This window comes from Pempheris klunzingeri, chromosome 14 (genome assembly GCF_042242105.1).
Source record: "Pempheris klunzingeri isolate RE-2024b chromosome 14, fPemKlu1.hap1, whole genome shotgun sequence".
Classification (NCBI taxonomy): Eukaryota; Metazoa; Chordata; class Actinopteri; order Acropomatiformes; family Pempheridae; genus Pempheris; species Pempheris klunzingeri.
Window position 1 is genome coordinate 13,151,637 of NC_092025.1, and position 15,407 is coordinate 13,167,043.

At 41.9% G+C, this 15,407-nt stretch overlaps 1 protein-coding gene across 1 annotated transcript in view; it reads right to left on the reverse strand.

The window, feature by feature from the left end:
* The window catches only part of LOC139212879 (rho guanine nucleotide exchange factor TIAM1-like), a 53,479-nt gene that overhangs the window by 8,337 nt on the left and 29,735 nt on the right, over window positions 1-15,407 (reverse strand). The window contains exons 12-17 of the mRNA XM_070843440.1: window positions 14,947-15,117; window positions 13,723-13,827; window positions 12,622-12,703; window positions 12,261-12,347; window positions 9,680-9,892; window positions 8,103-8,215 (exon numbers count right to left, since the gene is read on the reverse strand). Of these exons, the coding sequence (XP_070699541.1) occupies window positions 8,103-8,215; window positions 9,680-9,892; window positions 12,261-12,347; window positions 12,622-12,703; window positions 13,723-13,827; window positions 14,947-15,117 (771 nt within the window). The remainder of the gene's footprint in view (window positions 1-8,102; window positions 8,216-9,679; window positions 9,893-12,260; window positions 12,348-12,621; window positions 12,704-13,722; window positions 13,828-14,946; window positions 15,118-15,407) is intronic.

Genomic DNA, 15,407 nt, shown 5'->3' on the forward strand with positions numbered 1-15,407 from the left:
TAAAACATGTGCTCCAAAAGAATCATTTATTGGATGCAAGCTTGTCTAAAGTTAAACAAATGTCAATAATGTTTACCCATTCAACAAACTGGAAAATATGCATCGCCAAGCATACACACAGTACATTCTTACAAAACCTGCCATAACAACACCCACTTACATCCCTTGTGTCAAACATACCAAGCATGAGCAGACCTGCCAGCCCCAAACTGGTAGTAGTCCCAGTGTTCAAAGGGTCTCTGCCGCTTTGGTTAAACACACACACACACAAGTTTATATTAATGCTGCTTTTAAAAATAAAAAAGACAATTTATAATTCAGTAATGATGAGGACCATTAAATACTAGACTTTGAAAATTGAGGGTCAACAACTTCTGAAAAAGCTCAGATGAGTCATCTTTCGTACTGATGTGCAACAGTAGTTTAAGAATGACAGACTGGAGCCCACACAGCCACATAAATAGATGTGGACAGAACATGTCGACCCCATCTAACTACTTCTTTCAGAGTTCCAAGGCTGTGAAGGTAAATGCAACAGAGCGTGGGCACCACAGATAGACAAGTAGAGAGAAAGTGGCATAGGAGTGTCATCGGAAGCGAGTGGCTGGATGTGTTAAGGCAAATCTGAAACGCTCGGTGACTAATACAGCAATACTTATTCCTACAATATGAAAAACAATGATTAATCTTTCCAGTGTCTGCAAACAGAACCTAATGTACTTGCTATGATTAAAAACCATATCCAGTATCTCTGGATTCAAATCAAAACATTGGTGAATCTGTGGATTCATATGAGCGTTTGCAAGCCAAGCCCTGGCAGGCTGTTGCTAAGTGGAGAGATGAGAGGAGAGACAGAAAGATGTAGATTTATATCTTTTCACTGTCTCCACTTAGCAAGGACTAGTGCATTAAAAAGACAATTCGATAAAAGAATCTCCTTGAAATGTGGGTGGGATGAATGGGCTCAACCCACATACTGAACACTAACTGCAAAGTATTCGTGCTCTTTGTCTTATTTAATGCAACCTGTCCAAAACCAACCCTGAATGCCTAATTCTAGCCTTTACAAAGCCCATCATAAATCATAACTATATGATTAAGTATATATTTGTACTGACGTCGTCTTTCATATGATAAACCTTTATGAGAAATGAAAAGCTATGATTTGATAAAGCAGGACAATTACTAAGCATTTCCTTTCTTGTGAGATACTTCAGACTCAAACCAGCACAGTGAAGCCACCACAAAGCACAACTACACACAGTGAGTCACACAGTAAGAGAAAAGGTTTATCAAATGTATTCTGTGATAATACACTGTGCCAGCTTGTGCGTTTCTACTAACTGATTTACAGACAGCTGGTCAGCTGGGGACACGGCTTGTCTTTGCCAATTCTACGGCTTGTCTCCTGTTGGCCTGCAGCAATGACAAACAATTTTCCATTGTGGTATTCAAACCAGTTTTGCAACACTGCTGGATGCACACACGCACGCGCGCACACACACACACTTGACATTTGCTACCATTGAGTCAAGATGAGCTCCTTCAGTCAAAAGAGGGAAACCACAGAAACAACCACACAATATATCAAAAGTGTGTGATGCAAGTGAAATATCATAAATTAAATAATTAAATCCTTGATAATGTACAAGTCATTCACACGGAATTGAGGGTTAGTCGTGTTAGGACATGCAAAGAAGTATTTGCATTGCTGAGAATTGAGAAATCCTCAAATTGGTTTCATTAAATAAAAAAAATTAAAAAAAACACACACACGGCATTACTGACTTTGTGGCTAATTTTCAGTTACACTGAATGAACTTCAGACAAAAGATTGAAAAACAGAAAATGACGCTGGGATCAGAAACAGAAACACTGGTCCACACAGTCATCATGCCTTTGTATTTCTATTCAGACAAAACAGAGCAATGACATTGGCATTCTTGCCACTGGTAAGCGAGGTCTTGCCCTTGACAGCCAGAGGAATTAGTAACAGCCAAGTGACAGATGGAGCAGCGACCGAGACAGATGACAGCGAGAGATGGAGATGGAGATAGTGGGTGGAGAAGGATGGCTGCATAATGCTTTGCCGCCATTACTAATTGAAAAATCAAAAAGGGAAGTGCGACTATGCACAACTTTCCAATCTGAATTGTTGATAAATGGGTAGCATAAACACAATGCAAAACATGTTAATAGACATCAGTAATTAGACCTCGTTTACATGATTTAATTCAAAATATGCGATGTTCAATTATCGGTACTGCCGTTGTACATTTCTGAACAACTGAGCCATAACTGATAATGTAATCTGCATTGCAGTGCATCATGTTTAATGACACAGTAAATAATGTTTAATTCATTCCTATGAAATATAAACAGGATGACAAGGTCTGAACACTGCAAGTCGAGTAATCAGACAAATCTTGCATTAATTGTTAGAGTGGGTTGCTCCACTGAGAAATGAACCTCTCACCCTGGCACCGCTGGTACCGTTACATAATCACTGACCTCTGCAGGACCATATCCACAATGCAAGTGATCAGACACACACACACACACACACACACACACAGCAGCACTGCTCACCAGCTGTAACATATCATAGATGGATTCGGTTGAGCGTTTGGAGTTTCTGCTCCTCCTAAAGGCTGACATGCTGGCAGGTCAAACACAGCTCAGTGAGAAGCCAGGTGTCCGTTTCCTGTCCTGCTTTTCCAGTCCAGGTAGCTTGTGTTCCTCTGTGAGCACTCAGTGCCAGAAGGATTTGTTTTCATCTTCCATCAAAATGTACGACTGATGCATTACGCAGGACGTATGGATGGTGAACATGTCCAGCCAAACTGGTCAAAAGTATAAAAGTAAATGTCTGCTATTCAACACTCACTGTTCTGCCAAACAGTACTGCTGGTAAAATCATTACCATCGCAGCTGAAAAAAAATAGGTCATTACACAGATTGAATAGAACAGATTGCAATAAAACAGCGCTCTCATGTCACCTTATCCTACAGCGTCTATCCAATCAGTCCCTTTCTCAATCCCCCCCCCCGATTCTGCATGCTCCCCCTGTCATTCCACTCTCCTCTTCTGCTTGTTGTTTTCCCTTCTCCGTCTCTCTCCTTGCTGCCTCTCTCACTTCTGTCCAGGTGTTTGAGAGCAGCAGTAGCAAAAATGTAGAGCACAATATTAAATAACAGGATCAAACATCACATCCTCACAAGAGATGGAAGAAAAGAGGGGAGGAGAAAGACAGGAGGAGAGAATGGGAGGTGAGGAAGCAGTGGGTGGTGAGAGCCAAACACTCCAACAGGAAAAGACAACAGACATCTGGCTTCTCCCTCTCTCTCTCTCTCTCTCTCTCCCTCTCTCTCCCTCTCTTTTTGCAGCTCAGAGAGACGTATGTCACACTTGAGAAGGACAGCAGCCTTATCAAACAAAAAATGTAAATACTATCTATTTGAACTCACTCGCATGTCTCAAAATTACATAAATATCCAAGCATGCCTAAGGAAAATAGGAATTGTCCCGATGCACTAAACATCATCCTGGTAGTCAACGCAGGTAGAAGTTTATTCTTCAGGTGGAGCTTCAGGTTCTTATGTCACAATTTTTTTCTGTCTAAAGCCGGAAATGATGGCTCGCAACACCACACCTGCTGCACACTGGTCTTTCCTGATAAACAATTATTGGGCAATACTTGCAGGAAAAAAAAAATCATCTGTCAATCAAAAATCAATAATGCAAATGAGCATATGTGTACACACACACACACACACAAAACATAGCAATTTGACCTCAGACACCAGTCAGACAACAGCTTAGGAAAGAACATATAAGACATCATTTAGAGGAAGGCAGCAAATAGAGAAAAACAGCCCCAGCAGCAATACCTTTTCTGTAGTCAGTCCAGTACACACAATTCCTGACTCAGAGACATATCTTTACCCTTTTACACGATTTACTACATCCTAGACCCGCCCTTTAGAACTGAGAGACACAAGCACAGCATGAGGGAGGAGCATGGAGGCATGCACAGACCTGTTCTCACACCCATCAGCTGAAACCATGTACAGTGAGAGCCTGGATAAACAGATTACATAGACCCACATACTTGGCATAGTGAAACCCGCCACACGGACAAATTTATACACATACATACGGTATGTTTCTACAAGTGGAAATGCAGTACACAGGCTAAGTAAATAGAAATATAGCAATTCTGATGGCATGTGCTTCTATCTTATCCCTCCTCGGACGTCGTCTCTCAGAAAGAAGAGGAACGTACTTGACAGCGACAGTACAGTACATGTCAATGTCAGTGAACACAGAGAGGGAGAAGAGACGGGAAGGCGAGTCTTCAGTCGAGTTTCATCAGGAATCAGGGAAACATGCAAATCCATAAATCCCTGTGAGGAATGATGGAATATACGTCATGACAGAGAGGGAGAGAGAGAGAGAGCGAGAGAGAGAGACTTTAATCATTTAATCTGAAGTGGAGGGATGATTATGTTATGACATGAGCCTCCACAAAATCGATGCATGAACATTTAGACTCTGAAGCGGTTGATTTGTGGACAGAAAGCTTCCTCCTACAACTCTGGGACGTTATGTGGGTGAAGCAAGTGCCACGGTCTGCTTTTTTCCTTACAGTAGTGAATAATAACAGAACATAAGAAGATTTCGTTTTGTATGTTTGTATTCGTTTCACTTGTGGACTATACTAACATATTACACACACACACACACACACTGAGTATTATTCATAAACATTGCAATCAGTATATGGAAATCATACTGTTCTTGGTTGCATGCTCAGTGTTTGAAACCTTGTCATCTTGCAGGCTTCAAGAATCAGCAAAGTGCTCCCTCCAGTGGCAGACTGCAAAATGACAGCAACAACTAGGACAAAGCTGCAAGGCCTGATCAGAGGGCAGTGGGATAAGGGCAAGTGAAAGGACGATTAAAAAAAAACATTCTAAGGCTAATAATGGCGCATATGCATATAAAGCTGTGGAAGCTTAGTAGTCCGTAGCTACATTAAAACAATGCACAGCATGAAAATGTACCATTTAACTCAAATGATACCATCAGGAGTCAAAAACAATCAAAACAAACCTCGATGAAAATTGTTCCCCCACCCGTTACACACTGAATAACACATTTCCCATTTCAAATACCCTTAAGCCATACTGATAGAGGTTTGTCAATTATAACAACCACTTGTCAATGAGGCCGACTACACCTTGGAGAACACTAGCAATCACCATCATCTCTATTATCGCTGTAATCGCAAGAAATCGCTGTTTTATTCTCTGGTTGGTTTATCATATTGAGGAGGTGGCTCTGTGCTTTGTCTAAAATAATGAACCTCCCTGTTTCCTCCGGCTAGCCAGACACTCATTTATCTCCACTAAATGATGTGAAACACTGTGGAGAATGAAGTAATTAGAATGTGGGGATAATTAAAATTGTCCCACTTTGCCTCTTTTTCCTCAGTCTTGCCACCATGTGTCCGCAGGCACTGGGTGAAATGAGGTAAGACGCAATCCTCAGCACTTCAGAGCCTTTCCAGAGAGGAGAATGGCGGGAGGGGGGGGGTGAAAGGGAAACCCAAATTTAAAAACCAGAAATGGTTTTGGAGGTTCCCAGGGATTCTGTGACAAGTTTGTCTTTGTTGACAGAGGAAGCGTCCAAGCGCTTCAGGCTCAGGTCAGGGCCCACAGCCGGCTGGAGAGCTAAGGGAGCTGAGCTGTTTAAGAGCCAACAGCAGCCTCATGTTGTTTATGGTAATGAACAGCAGGGGGTTAGTGAGGAGGAGAAGGAAGAGGAGGAGGAGGGTAAGGAAGGACAGGAAGTAAGGAAGTCAAAACAAAGGACGGCAGATAAGGAGACTGGAAGATCAGAGAGGACAAACACTGAGACGTCATGTCTGATCCAGGACATTGTGACTTTGTTGCTTTTAATAAAAGGGTACAAAATATGGCAGAAATTTCTTAGCCGATGAAAAAGAAGGGTGGAGAAAAAGGGGGATAAGAAAAGAGAGGCAGTTGGAAATTAGGAGAGTAATCAGACAGCACATGCTAGACTGGAGCGGGAGGTGGGAGACTGAAAGGTGAGATGAAGATCGCAGGTTTCCAGAGCTTTGTTCATATTGTTGCACTGTTTTGACGTGTTTTTTCATCTGTATTTGTGAAATAGCATCTGATATTAAACCAAAAGGCACATGGCTTCACATTAAAAGGACAGAATTACCAACCGACTGGCTGAAAATATATATTCATTTTGTGCTAATTGACAAAAAGACTCTCTGTTTCTATTTCAATTGCATATCAAAATGTGTCCAAATTCAAAAAAGGTAATAAAATGCTACAATGAGTTTCCTTAACGGTCTAAAACAACACCCAGCCACTCTGACATGGGTGACCTTATATAACCTTTACAACATTAAAATGCTTAAATCGAACACTATTCAAAAAAGGTGTTATATAAAGACTGCGTGCTGCATTTTGTATTTTCTGCCGTTTCACTTGTTAGAATAGATTTGAATGGATTTCTCCCTGCATGGACAAAACACCAAGTTCTTAAAATAGCAAAGTCCTTTAAAAGTTAATTAGGAATTGTGCATAGATTCAAACCAGTTTTGTAAAGTTTAACAAGTTTAGAATTGCTGAATGTTTTCCCCACATCAAGGGCATCAAATGAGACTTGAGCAGACCTCGTTTCTATTCAGCCATCCTGGCAACCCGATCTGTCGGTATTTCTCTCATCCTCTCATACTTAGCGTCCAACTAATAATGGCACATTGGAGTCACAGAACCACCACTGTCCAACAGCGCTGAGTCTAGACTGGAGCCAACTCCGACCTCACCCATTAGTTCGCCCTCGAGACTGAAGCTCACTGACACAAATCCAAGGGAGAACACAGCGCTTTCCCTTCCCTCTCCTCATCTTTTGTTCATGTCCAGGCTATCGACAGAGAGGTACAAAAAAATGTTTCCGGTGGTTACTGGTTATCAGACAGACATTGCCATGGTAATGGAAGTGACAACCGTATCCATGGGAGACCGGCTGGCACACAGCGTGTCCCAGCGATCACAGTCCCGACCCTGATCAGACCAGACACAATCTTAATTAGAAAGTGATGCTGTTCACTCACTCTTTTACTCACCTGTCTGTCATCATCTGTGTGCTCCAGAGCGCACACACATCTGTTCATGTGCCAGGACTGACGGGTTCACACACACACACACACACACTGCAAAGCACAGTCATGTAATGTGTTTCCAGCACTGCATCAACTCTAATCTTTTACTTAAGAATATGATAAAGATTACAGTGTTTAACTACAGTATGTTATAGGTTTTTAACAGAAATGACAAATTTACTCCATAAATTGACCATCAAGTTGAACTCGACATTACTAAAAAGGAACTTTTCATGTGTGTGTTTGAATAATGGTGCACATGTGTCAGACCACTTACACGCTTGTGTTTCTTGTCTTTTTTTATCCCAAACCATCCTTTGTGTAAAGGTCACAAGTATCACATAAGTAAAAGTCTTAGAACATCTCCCGGCACTTCACACCATCGCTTTCCCCTTTCTGGCTACATGCCAAACACAGAAACAAAACACCTGACAAAATATTTAGGACAAGACCTGACGGAGGGATTTTATATAATTACATATGCACGGACTCAGAATTTGTTCTAATATACATTCAGAATGTGTTGGGTTGTTGATCAAGGATATCAGTGTTTTCCTTTTCTGCCTGCCGGACAGATCTGAGATCAGAAACAGCGAGAAAATGAGCCACACTGTCCCCGATGCCAAAAAAACAGGTCAACAGACTGAAAGATGGCAACGCAACAATGTAGCTGATCAGCCACTTCAAACGCCGGCACTGATCCACAGGACTCACACGCACGCACAGATACCAAAGCTGCAGGTCTTTGCCTGCGACCGTACGTTTGAAAGATTGTATACACTCCACCCATGTACAACTAGACTGTTAATCCTCTGCTCTGCTGCATGTGTGCGTCTGTGTATGTTTGGCTCAGTGTGCGTGCATATCAAAGTTGTGTGTTTGCATGCCGTGTCCTACCTTCTGTCCAGATCCCACGCAGGTTTTGTCTTCCTGATGACCTCCGGGTCCTTCCTCCAAACTCTCATCTCGGCTATTCACCGTCAACCCTGACACTTCATCCAGGATGTCCTCTACAGACAGAGGCAAAGGACAGAGTTCACTAGGGAGCAAGCATACATATATGCGATGTGTACCCTAATACTCAGGTGCAGGATTCATGAAGAGTACACTGGCCTTGCTTGCTTAATCATTCACGTCTATCATCATATAACATCATTGTATAGTGAGATTGGTTATTGTTCCATCTGTATCCGTAAGAAATTTCTCATTTAATGTCTCCCCTGTGCTGAAGGCCTCTTGTGAACACATGTCTCCTCTTGAGCATGATATCATCGATAACCTCCATCTGGCTGCTGAAGTGTTTTTGCTCTCCGTCTGACCCTTTGCGCATGGCACATCGTGCAAAATGACAGCTCCACACTGCTGAAGGATTCTTATTAATATTCATACGGCTCTGAGTTCCTGTATAAACAATGCCAGCTTGTCAGCCCGTGCACTGCAAGCCCCAATTTATAAGGAATACAAATGGTGCCCTTGCATGGAAAAAAGAGCAGGTCAGAGGAAAGCCAGCGGCTGCCTGCAGGTTGGGCAGCAGACAGCATCCATGCATAATTAGGAGATCGCCCTATTCACGCTCCATTTAAATAGATCGTCATCTGCATTCACCCCTTCTGCGCCACACAAAGTTGGGGTTTTGAGGATGCATGATGGCACAAGACAAGAAACATGAATAAAAACTAAAAGGGCAATAGGGGAGCACTGTGCAAGCATAGATCCCATGATTTATAGGGTAGTGTTTTTGTTTGTTCTTTGTTTTATAGCTGTATTTTTAAGCTATACATGTAACGAGAACAGAAACATCTGTTACACAACAGCATACTGCACCCTAATGTGTGATTGGACTAATGTCTCTGACACCGAAAGGCCTGTTGTCAAAGCGAAATAAAGTTGCAGGTCAAATGGATCAAAAGCAAGTTTATTCTCCACTCTGGACCCTTTCACTTTTACCCTCAACAAACAGTGGAAACAGACAACGTTTTTTGCTTTATATAATACGACATGATAGACATTTTTCTCTTGTCTAATGATTTGTCTTGTGATAAAAACCAACGTAAAATGAGAGTAAACCTTCAACCATTATTTTGATGGAGAGCGCTCAGGGACTTAAGAGGGCTCCAAATTGATATTCAGGTAGCTTCTTTCTACTTTTTTCTTTCTACTTGTTCAGTAAATAACACAACCTGCCTACAACTACTACCGGATGTTTACTTTACTTTACTGCCTTTATCACAGCACTGACATCAGGGTTTCTTGGTCATATTGGGATTTTTAAAGTTGTTTTTTGCTACAATAGTCAAGATGCCAGCAGTCACTGTCACAATGCAAACTATAAGTTATAGTTTGAAACTGAAAAAGAAGCTTACTACATTTGTAACTAGAAGACACTGTTTGTATGCACCATCTAATGAAGCTATTCAGAACACAAATAATAATTTATCCCATGCATTAACGTCTTGTAGAACACGAAGCTCTACCTTGGCTCTGGGAGAAGATATCCGTGGCTAGGTCCTGCTCCCCATCAGAGCGCCGGGGTGGAAGGGAGCACAGCACCCGAGGATCCAGCTGGGGCAGGGTGCTGATGCTCAAGGTCAATGCTTGGTTCACAAACGCAGCCCTCATATCATCCATTTGGAGGGCAGACGCAGGTTTACCATTGAGCAGCAGAATCTCGTCCCCTGCTTTCAAACCTGGTGGAGAATGAAAGGACAAAACAAAGTGAGAAATGCAAAATTCAGTGTATACAGCAAGTGTATACTTGCTAAAGTGTCATAAAAGCAATGCACAGTCAGTGAAAGGATTATCATTACCAAGCAAAAGCACCGTATCAACATAGTAGCTTTCCTGTGAGCAATCAACTCAGCAGTGCTAATGTGTACAAATGATTTACACAAACAAAACTTTAGTGCCATATTCCTCCGCCAGCAGCTTTCTGGCTAATCAGACATGTTAGGGCTCTAATGTGTGTGCAATATATTAAAAATGCATCCTCCTATGCTTGTTCGCTTGAGGCAAATACTGATCTAACAAGACTGGATGGGTTTAAGAAGGAGGGTGCAATGCCTGTCTGTTCCTGTCCTGTCATCATGTATATAGTCTAAGCGGTACTATATATGAAAAAGAAACCATGGAGTTGACTGGAACACGGCTTCCGTTTGAGGCTTTTTCTCTTGCCCCTCCCTTCGACCACCTGTGCCCAGCTCTGCTGATTGAGATTTAGCATTCAATCAGCCAACCAATTAGCACACAACCTCACCCAATAAACCTGATTGGCTGCGACAGCTGTTCAGGAGAACTGAAAACAGTCTCACCTGCACTCGCAGAATTAAGTAGGACAAAGGCTATTGGGCCTGTGAGCACAGTTACACATGAGCACATGTTAGCTTGTTATCCTTTCTTCTGACTTCTCATTTTGTATCATCTACTAGAAACAGCAGACACCGTGTAATATTGCTTTCATAGTGCACCGAATGCTACAGAAGCGCAGCCGCGCACACACAGTTACATATATAGATATATGAGACACACATTTAGCCCTTAGTTATGACCTACTTGTCTGGGATGTGAAATGTCAGCTGTAGCAGAGTCTTTATTGGACAGAGAGAGATAACCCCTCTGGTCATATACTGCTGTGTGTGTATGACTGTGTGTGCTTGGCTGTGTGTGTTGCATGTATGTGTCTGTGCTTGTGTAGGGGGAGGGGGAGCAGACATTACAGTGAGAGAGAGAGAGAGAGAGAGAAAAGAACCCTTTGGGGCTCCTTGGCCAGCGCTGGCCTGGTTTCTGCATATACCCTGCAGAAACTGAAGCGTGATCTCTTTCACTCCCCATTCATTCTCTTCACTCTGAGTAAAACACATGCACGCATACACAGGCTCATCCCAGCGTTACACGTGGACCTACGAATGTCCTGCCTGACATACTTTTCTGTGATTCATTCTGTGATTCAGCAAAATATAGTGTTATATTCTAAAAAGATGCCTTGTGTTGTCTGGATGCCACAAGCTTTTTCTGTCTCTGCTCTCCTATAGAGGTAGGGAGCGGGTACAGCTGTATCCGCTGGCTGCTGGCAGCCTGCTAAGATAGCAGCTTTTAGATTGCTAATGCACTGGAGGACACAATCTCACACTCGAGTAACCTTGGTCTGACCCAGGGGCACAGTAGTGGGGCATGTTATTTTCTATACATTAGTGTTGTATCTACAAAGCAGCCGTGTATTTCTCAAACCCATTAGGTCTCTCTGGCTGCGTTAAAAAATAGATACCAGCGAATGGGGGTTGATCTCTACACCCTGCTTTTCAAACAGCGGTCAGAGGCAGACAAAGAAATGTTGTTTTTCTTCTTTGCTCTCAGGTAGGACGAGAAAGCCATTAATTCATTTATTCTTTATTTCACGGATCAAAGTTTTGGATCATCATGCCCTTTTCAGAATAAAAGCCAGTAATTATCAGACTGATAAATACGGCGTACAGGACAGATGATTCAAGTCTTTTTAGATGGACTGACACAAGTACCCAGATGTTTTCCTATGTAGTCATAGCTGCTGGTTCATATCATGTGCACATACTGATGTCAGATGTATTTCTTAGCTGTGACAGCAAGAAAACTGCAAATGAGTGTGCAGCTTTCCAATCCTCCTTTGACATTTACCTACAAGCCAACACCTTTCTAATCAAAGTGTGCATTTTATTTTTTCTTCATCTCTTCTCTACATGTTCTAAGCCAACAGGCCTCTCAAACAAAAGTGATTTAACTATGTTGGCTCAGCAGCTGATGCTATGCAGTCACACAAAGCTGCACTGATAAGATGTCATGTCAGATCAGGTGTTTCTCAGGTCAGGTGCTTGGTAATTGAATGTGCAAAGTCAACTTAAGGAAGAAATATGTACCAAGCTTTCACATAGCCCTTACATAACCCCTGTTACTGCACTCAGATTCAACTATGGTAATTGTCTTGGATTTTTGTTTTTTTTGTATTGTTTGAACATCAACTCCCAGGACACTGAATGTACAGTACACTACACACTTGGCTTGTTCATGAAAAAATGAAATATATACCTTTGGCTGAGGCCAGTCCCTCTGGTTTGACTTCAGTAATATGGAGCTGCTGCGTTCCATCCTCATCTATAACTGCCACAGAAAAACCTATAGACATACATAATTAGAGACAGAAAGAGATTCAGTCATTAATTCATCTAGTCCTCTTTGAAATATCTCAATTTGACAGTGTGGACTGCTGCAGCATAACTACCAAACAATTAGTTCTATTTAAGGCAAAATGCACACTGGGTCATCCTCCTTTAGTCATTAACAAAGCATGACTCAATGAGGTCTAAATCAATTTGATACAGAATTTAAGAGTATGACAGGAACTGAGTCTATCTGGTTCAAAAAGGGGCATTGTCAGAGACAAGCATACCATATCCGATAGTGCAGGACTCGGCTTTGTCAAACCGGATCACCTTGGTAGCTTTGGGGCAAATCTCAATCTCTTTGTAGAGCTGCAAACATAAGAAAATTATATTTAATTGGCAAAAATTGGAAGGATAGCAGTGTTGTTGGATGGAGATGGTCAAGGTCATGTTATCGCTCTTAATAAAGAATGGATAGATTCATGTATTATTCAGGTTCCTTAACAGAGCAATCGCATTTGAAGGTTGTGGGGTCAAAATCCAGGTCAAGTCTGTGAAGCGAGTGGGTGCTCAGACAAGGGTTTGACCTCGCATCGGGCGAGAGCATAGACACAGCTGTGTGTATGAAGCAACAGACAGGAACAGAAGTCTGCAGTGTGTAATGTGCTTCACTGTGGGGAAATAATAATGTAATATCATAGACTAAGGATGAAAGCGGGTGAAATGAGTCACTGATCAAAGCAGGAAGATAAAAGGTCTCTTGAGGAAAATGAGCAAGTTATACAATGACTTTGCTTTGAGACAAAGTTCAGTGTATCACCTACAAAGCACCGTCACAAAGAGAATTCGTTTGGGGGTTTACAGTGGCTGAATTATGTGGAGGTGAGGTATTTTTCAATGAGAGCCATTGTTTGTGTGAATAATGACAAAAGTACATACACAGACACACAAACGCCGAATTTATAGTGCACACAATACTCTCGGAATACTGTTTTGCATAATTCATAGCATGCGCAATGAAGCTTCTTTTGCATCCTGGGAATTTTGTATGCATTGCAAATCAAATGTGCAACCAAGTCATAAAACATGCAGAAGCTCGCATCCAAATCAGCTTGGAATGAGACAAAAATGAATTCATAACAAGGTGAAGACCCCAAAAATCCAAATGGGACATTATGTCTCAGCTGAGAATGTAATACAACCAAGAATGCAATAAAACTAAAAACCTGAAGTAACTGCTCGCAATATTGTTCATTACTTGATATACTTGCCATGAAAATTTGTAATTTCGTGGTTCATTATGTGACTGCCCAGAGGCCAAAATAGGGATATTCCCTCCTTGACACTCACAAGTTATTACCACAGTGCTTCAGTGTGTGATTCCTCACCAGATCAGAGATGTCCTCTTCAAGCTTAGGAACATAAAAGAGCATTTGGTTGTCACTCCACACCTTCAAGCGCAGGTAGTGATTGGAAGGGTCTATCTTATGGGTCTGGAGGCAACAAGAGAGGGAAGCAGTGAAGAGAGAAGACATGTTCAAGTGGAGGAAACTCCTAACACAGGCAATCATGAAAAATAAACAGTCACTCGAATTACTCGTGTTTTATTCTCCCTGACATACGGATAGTGCTTTAAAATCACCTATAAAAACATTATTCTCTTTACCATTACCACGCTCTATAGCTCATAACATCCCCTGACAAAGGATGCAGACTTATATGTATCCAGTCGTGTATGTAATCCATGTATATATCTCTATACATGTACCACACAGGAGTCATCAATTAGGCGCTCCAGTTCTTTGTGACATGTTTATGGCATGCACGCACGCATACGCCTACACACACGTTGATCAGCCTAATGCGTGTCTCTCAACAGACTCTTAAGTGGAATGCATACGTATCATTAGGCGTCGTTATTCTAGTGTGTCTCTGGCCGAGATCTATGAGGGAGAAGAGGAGATGAAGTGGAAAGAAATTTGACGAGACTGTGTGAGACAGTAATATGCAGTGGATGTTGTAAACTAGAAAAGATCTGTGACACTGTCGGTCTAATAGAGTAGGAGACATCTACAGTGTTCACTTTTCTGCCTTCCTAGAAGTACCAGAGATGCACATCTCAGGTATTCTCAGACTCAAGAAGACAAGCTCTGATAATTTGCATCTGCGTCATGTTCCTGTTACCCTACAGAATTTGAAAAAGTTAATGTTTATATGTTTTGTCTCGAGCTGCCAACAGACTGTGAAATGTTAAGTTTTTATTATCCTTATGTAACCACTTCTGCATTCTAAACTCCCCCCAACTGAGCTATGCGCAGTTTTATGTGACACATTTCTCAAGATTGCATGTGTGACAAACTTGTTAAAATGAATTATTTGCATGCTTAACAGCTGCTCACTGTTAAAATGTTTTAGTGAGCCATTCATGTGCATCTACATGTGCACAAAAACTCTGCATCGCCTGTCATTCCAAATTGTTGAGGAAGTTCGCACCGTTTGTTCTGTAATTATCACCCTCATATGCAATGTATTGTACGGGACAGAGTCGGACTTGTAGCTAACAAATAGTCTCCTTTAATGTAAGGTTTGCACTGCTATCGGTAAAGGCCCACCTTGCAGACGGTGCTCAGGACTTCCAGCGCCGTCTCTCCAGGCTGTATGATGGCCAGGACAGGCTGATTATTTGGCAGACAAACCCAGGAGGGAGTCAGGTAATCAGGAACCCAAATGTCGCTGTCTACGTTTTGCTGAGGAAGACTTTTCACAGAGCCCTCTCTCTCCTTCTGAAAATGCAACACACACACACACACACACACACACACACACACGCACACAGGGTTTATGCATCTTTGAGTAGCCTTTGTGCTCAGTGACAGCAGAGGGCTCCCAATGATAAATTCAATCTTCTCATGAAAACCTTTCACTTCTGAGTTGAGATTCTGCTAAGGAAAAAATTAGGTCAAAAAAAACCCACATTCTATTAGCCACAATTAAATTGCTAAAAAATTATGCAGTAATCCTACTAATTCATCATCATTTCCCATTTTGCTCACAAAAGAAACCAGATTTTCTT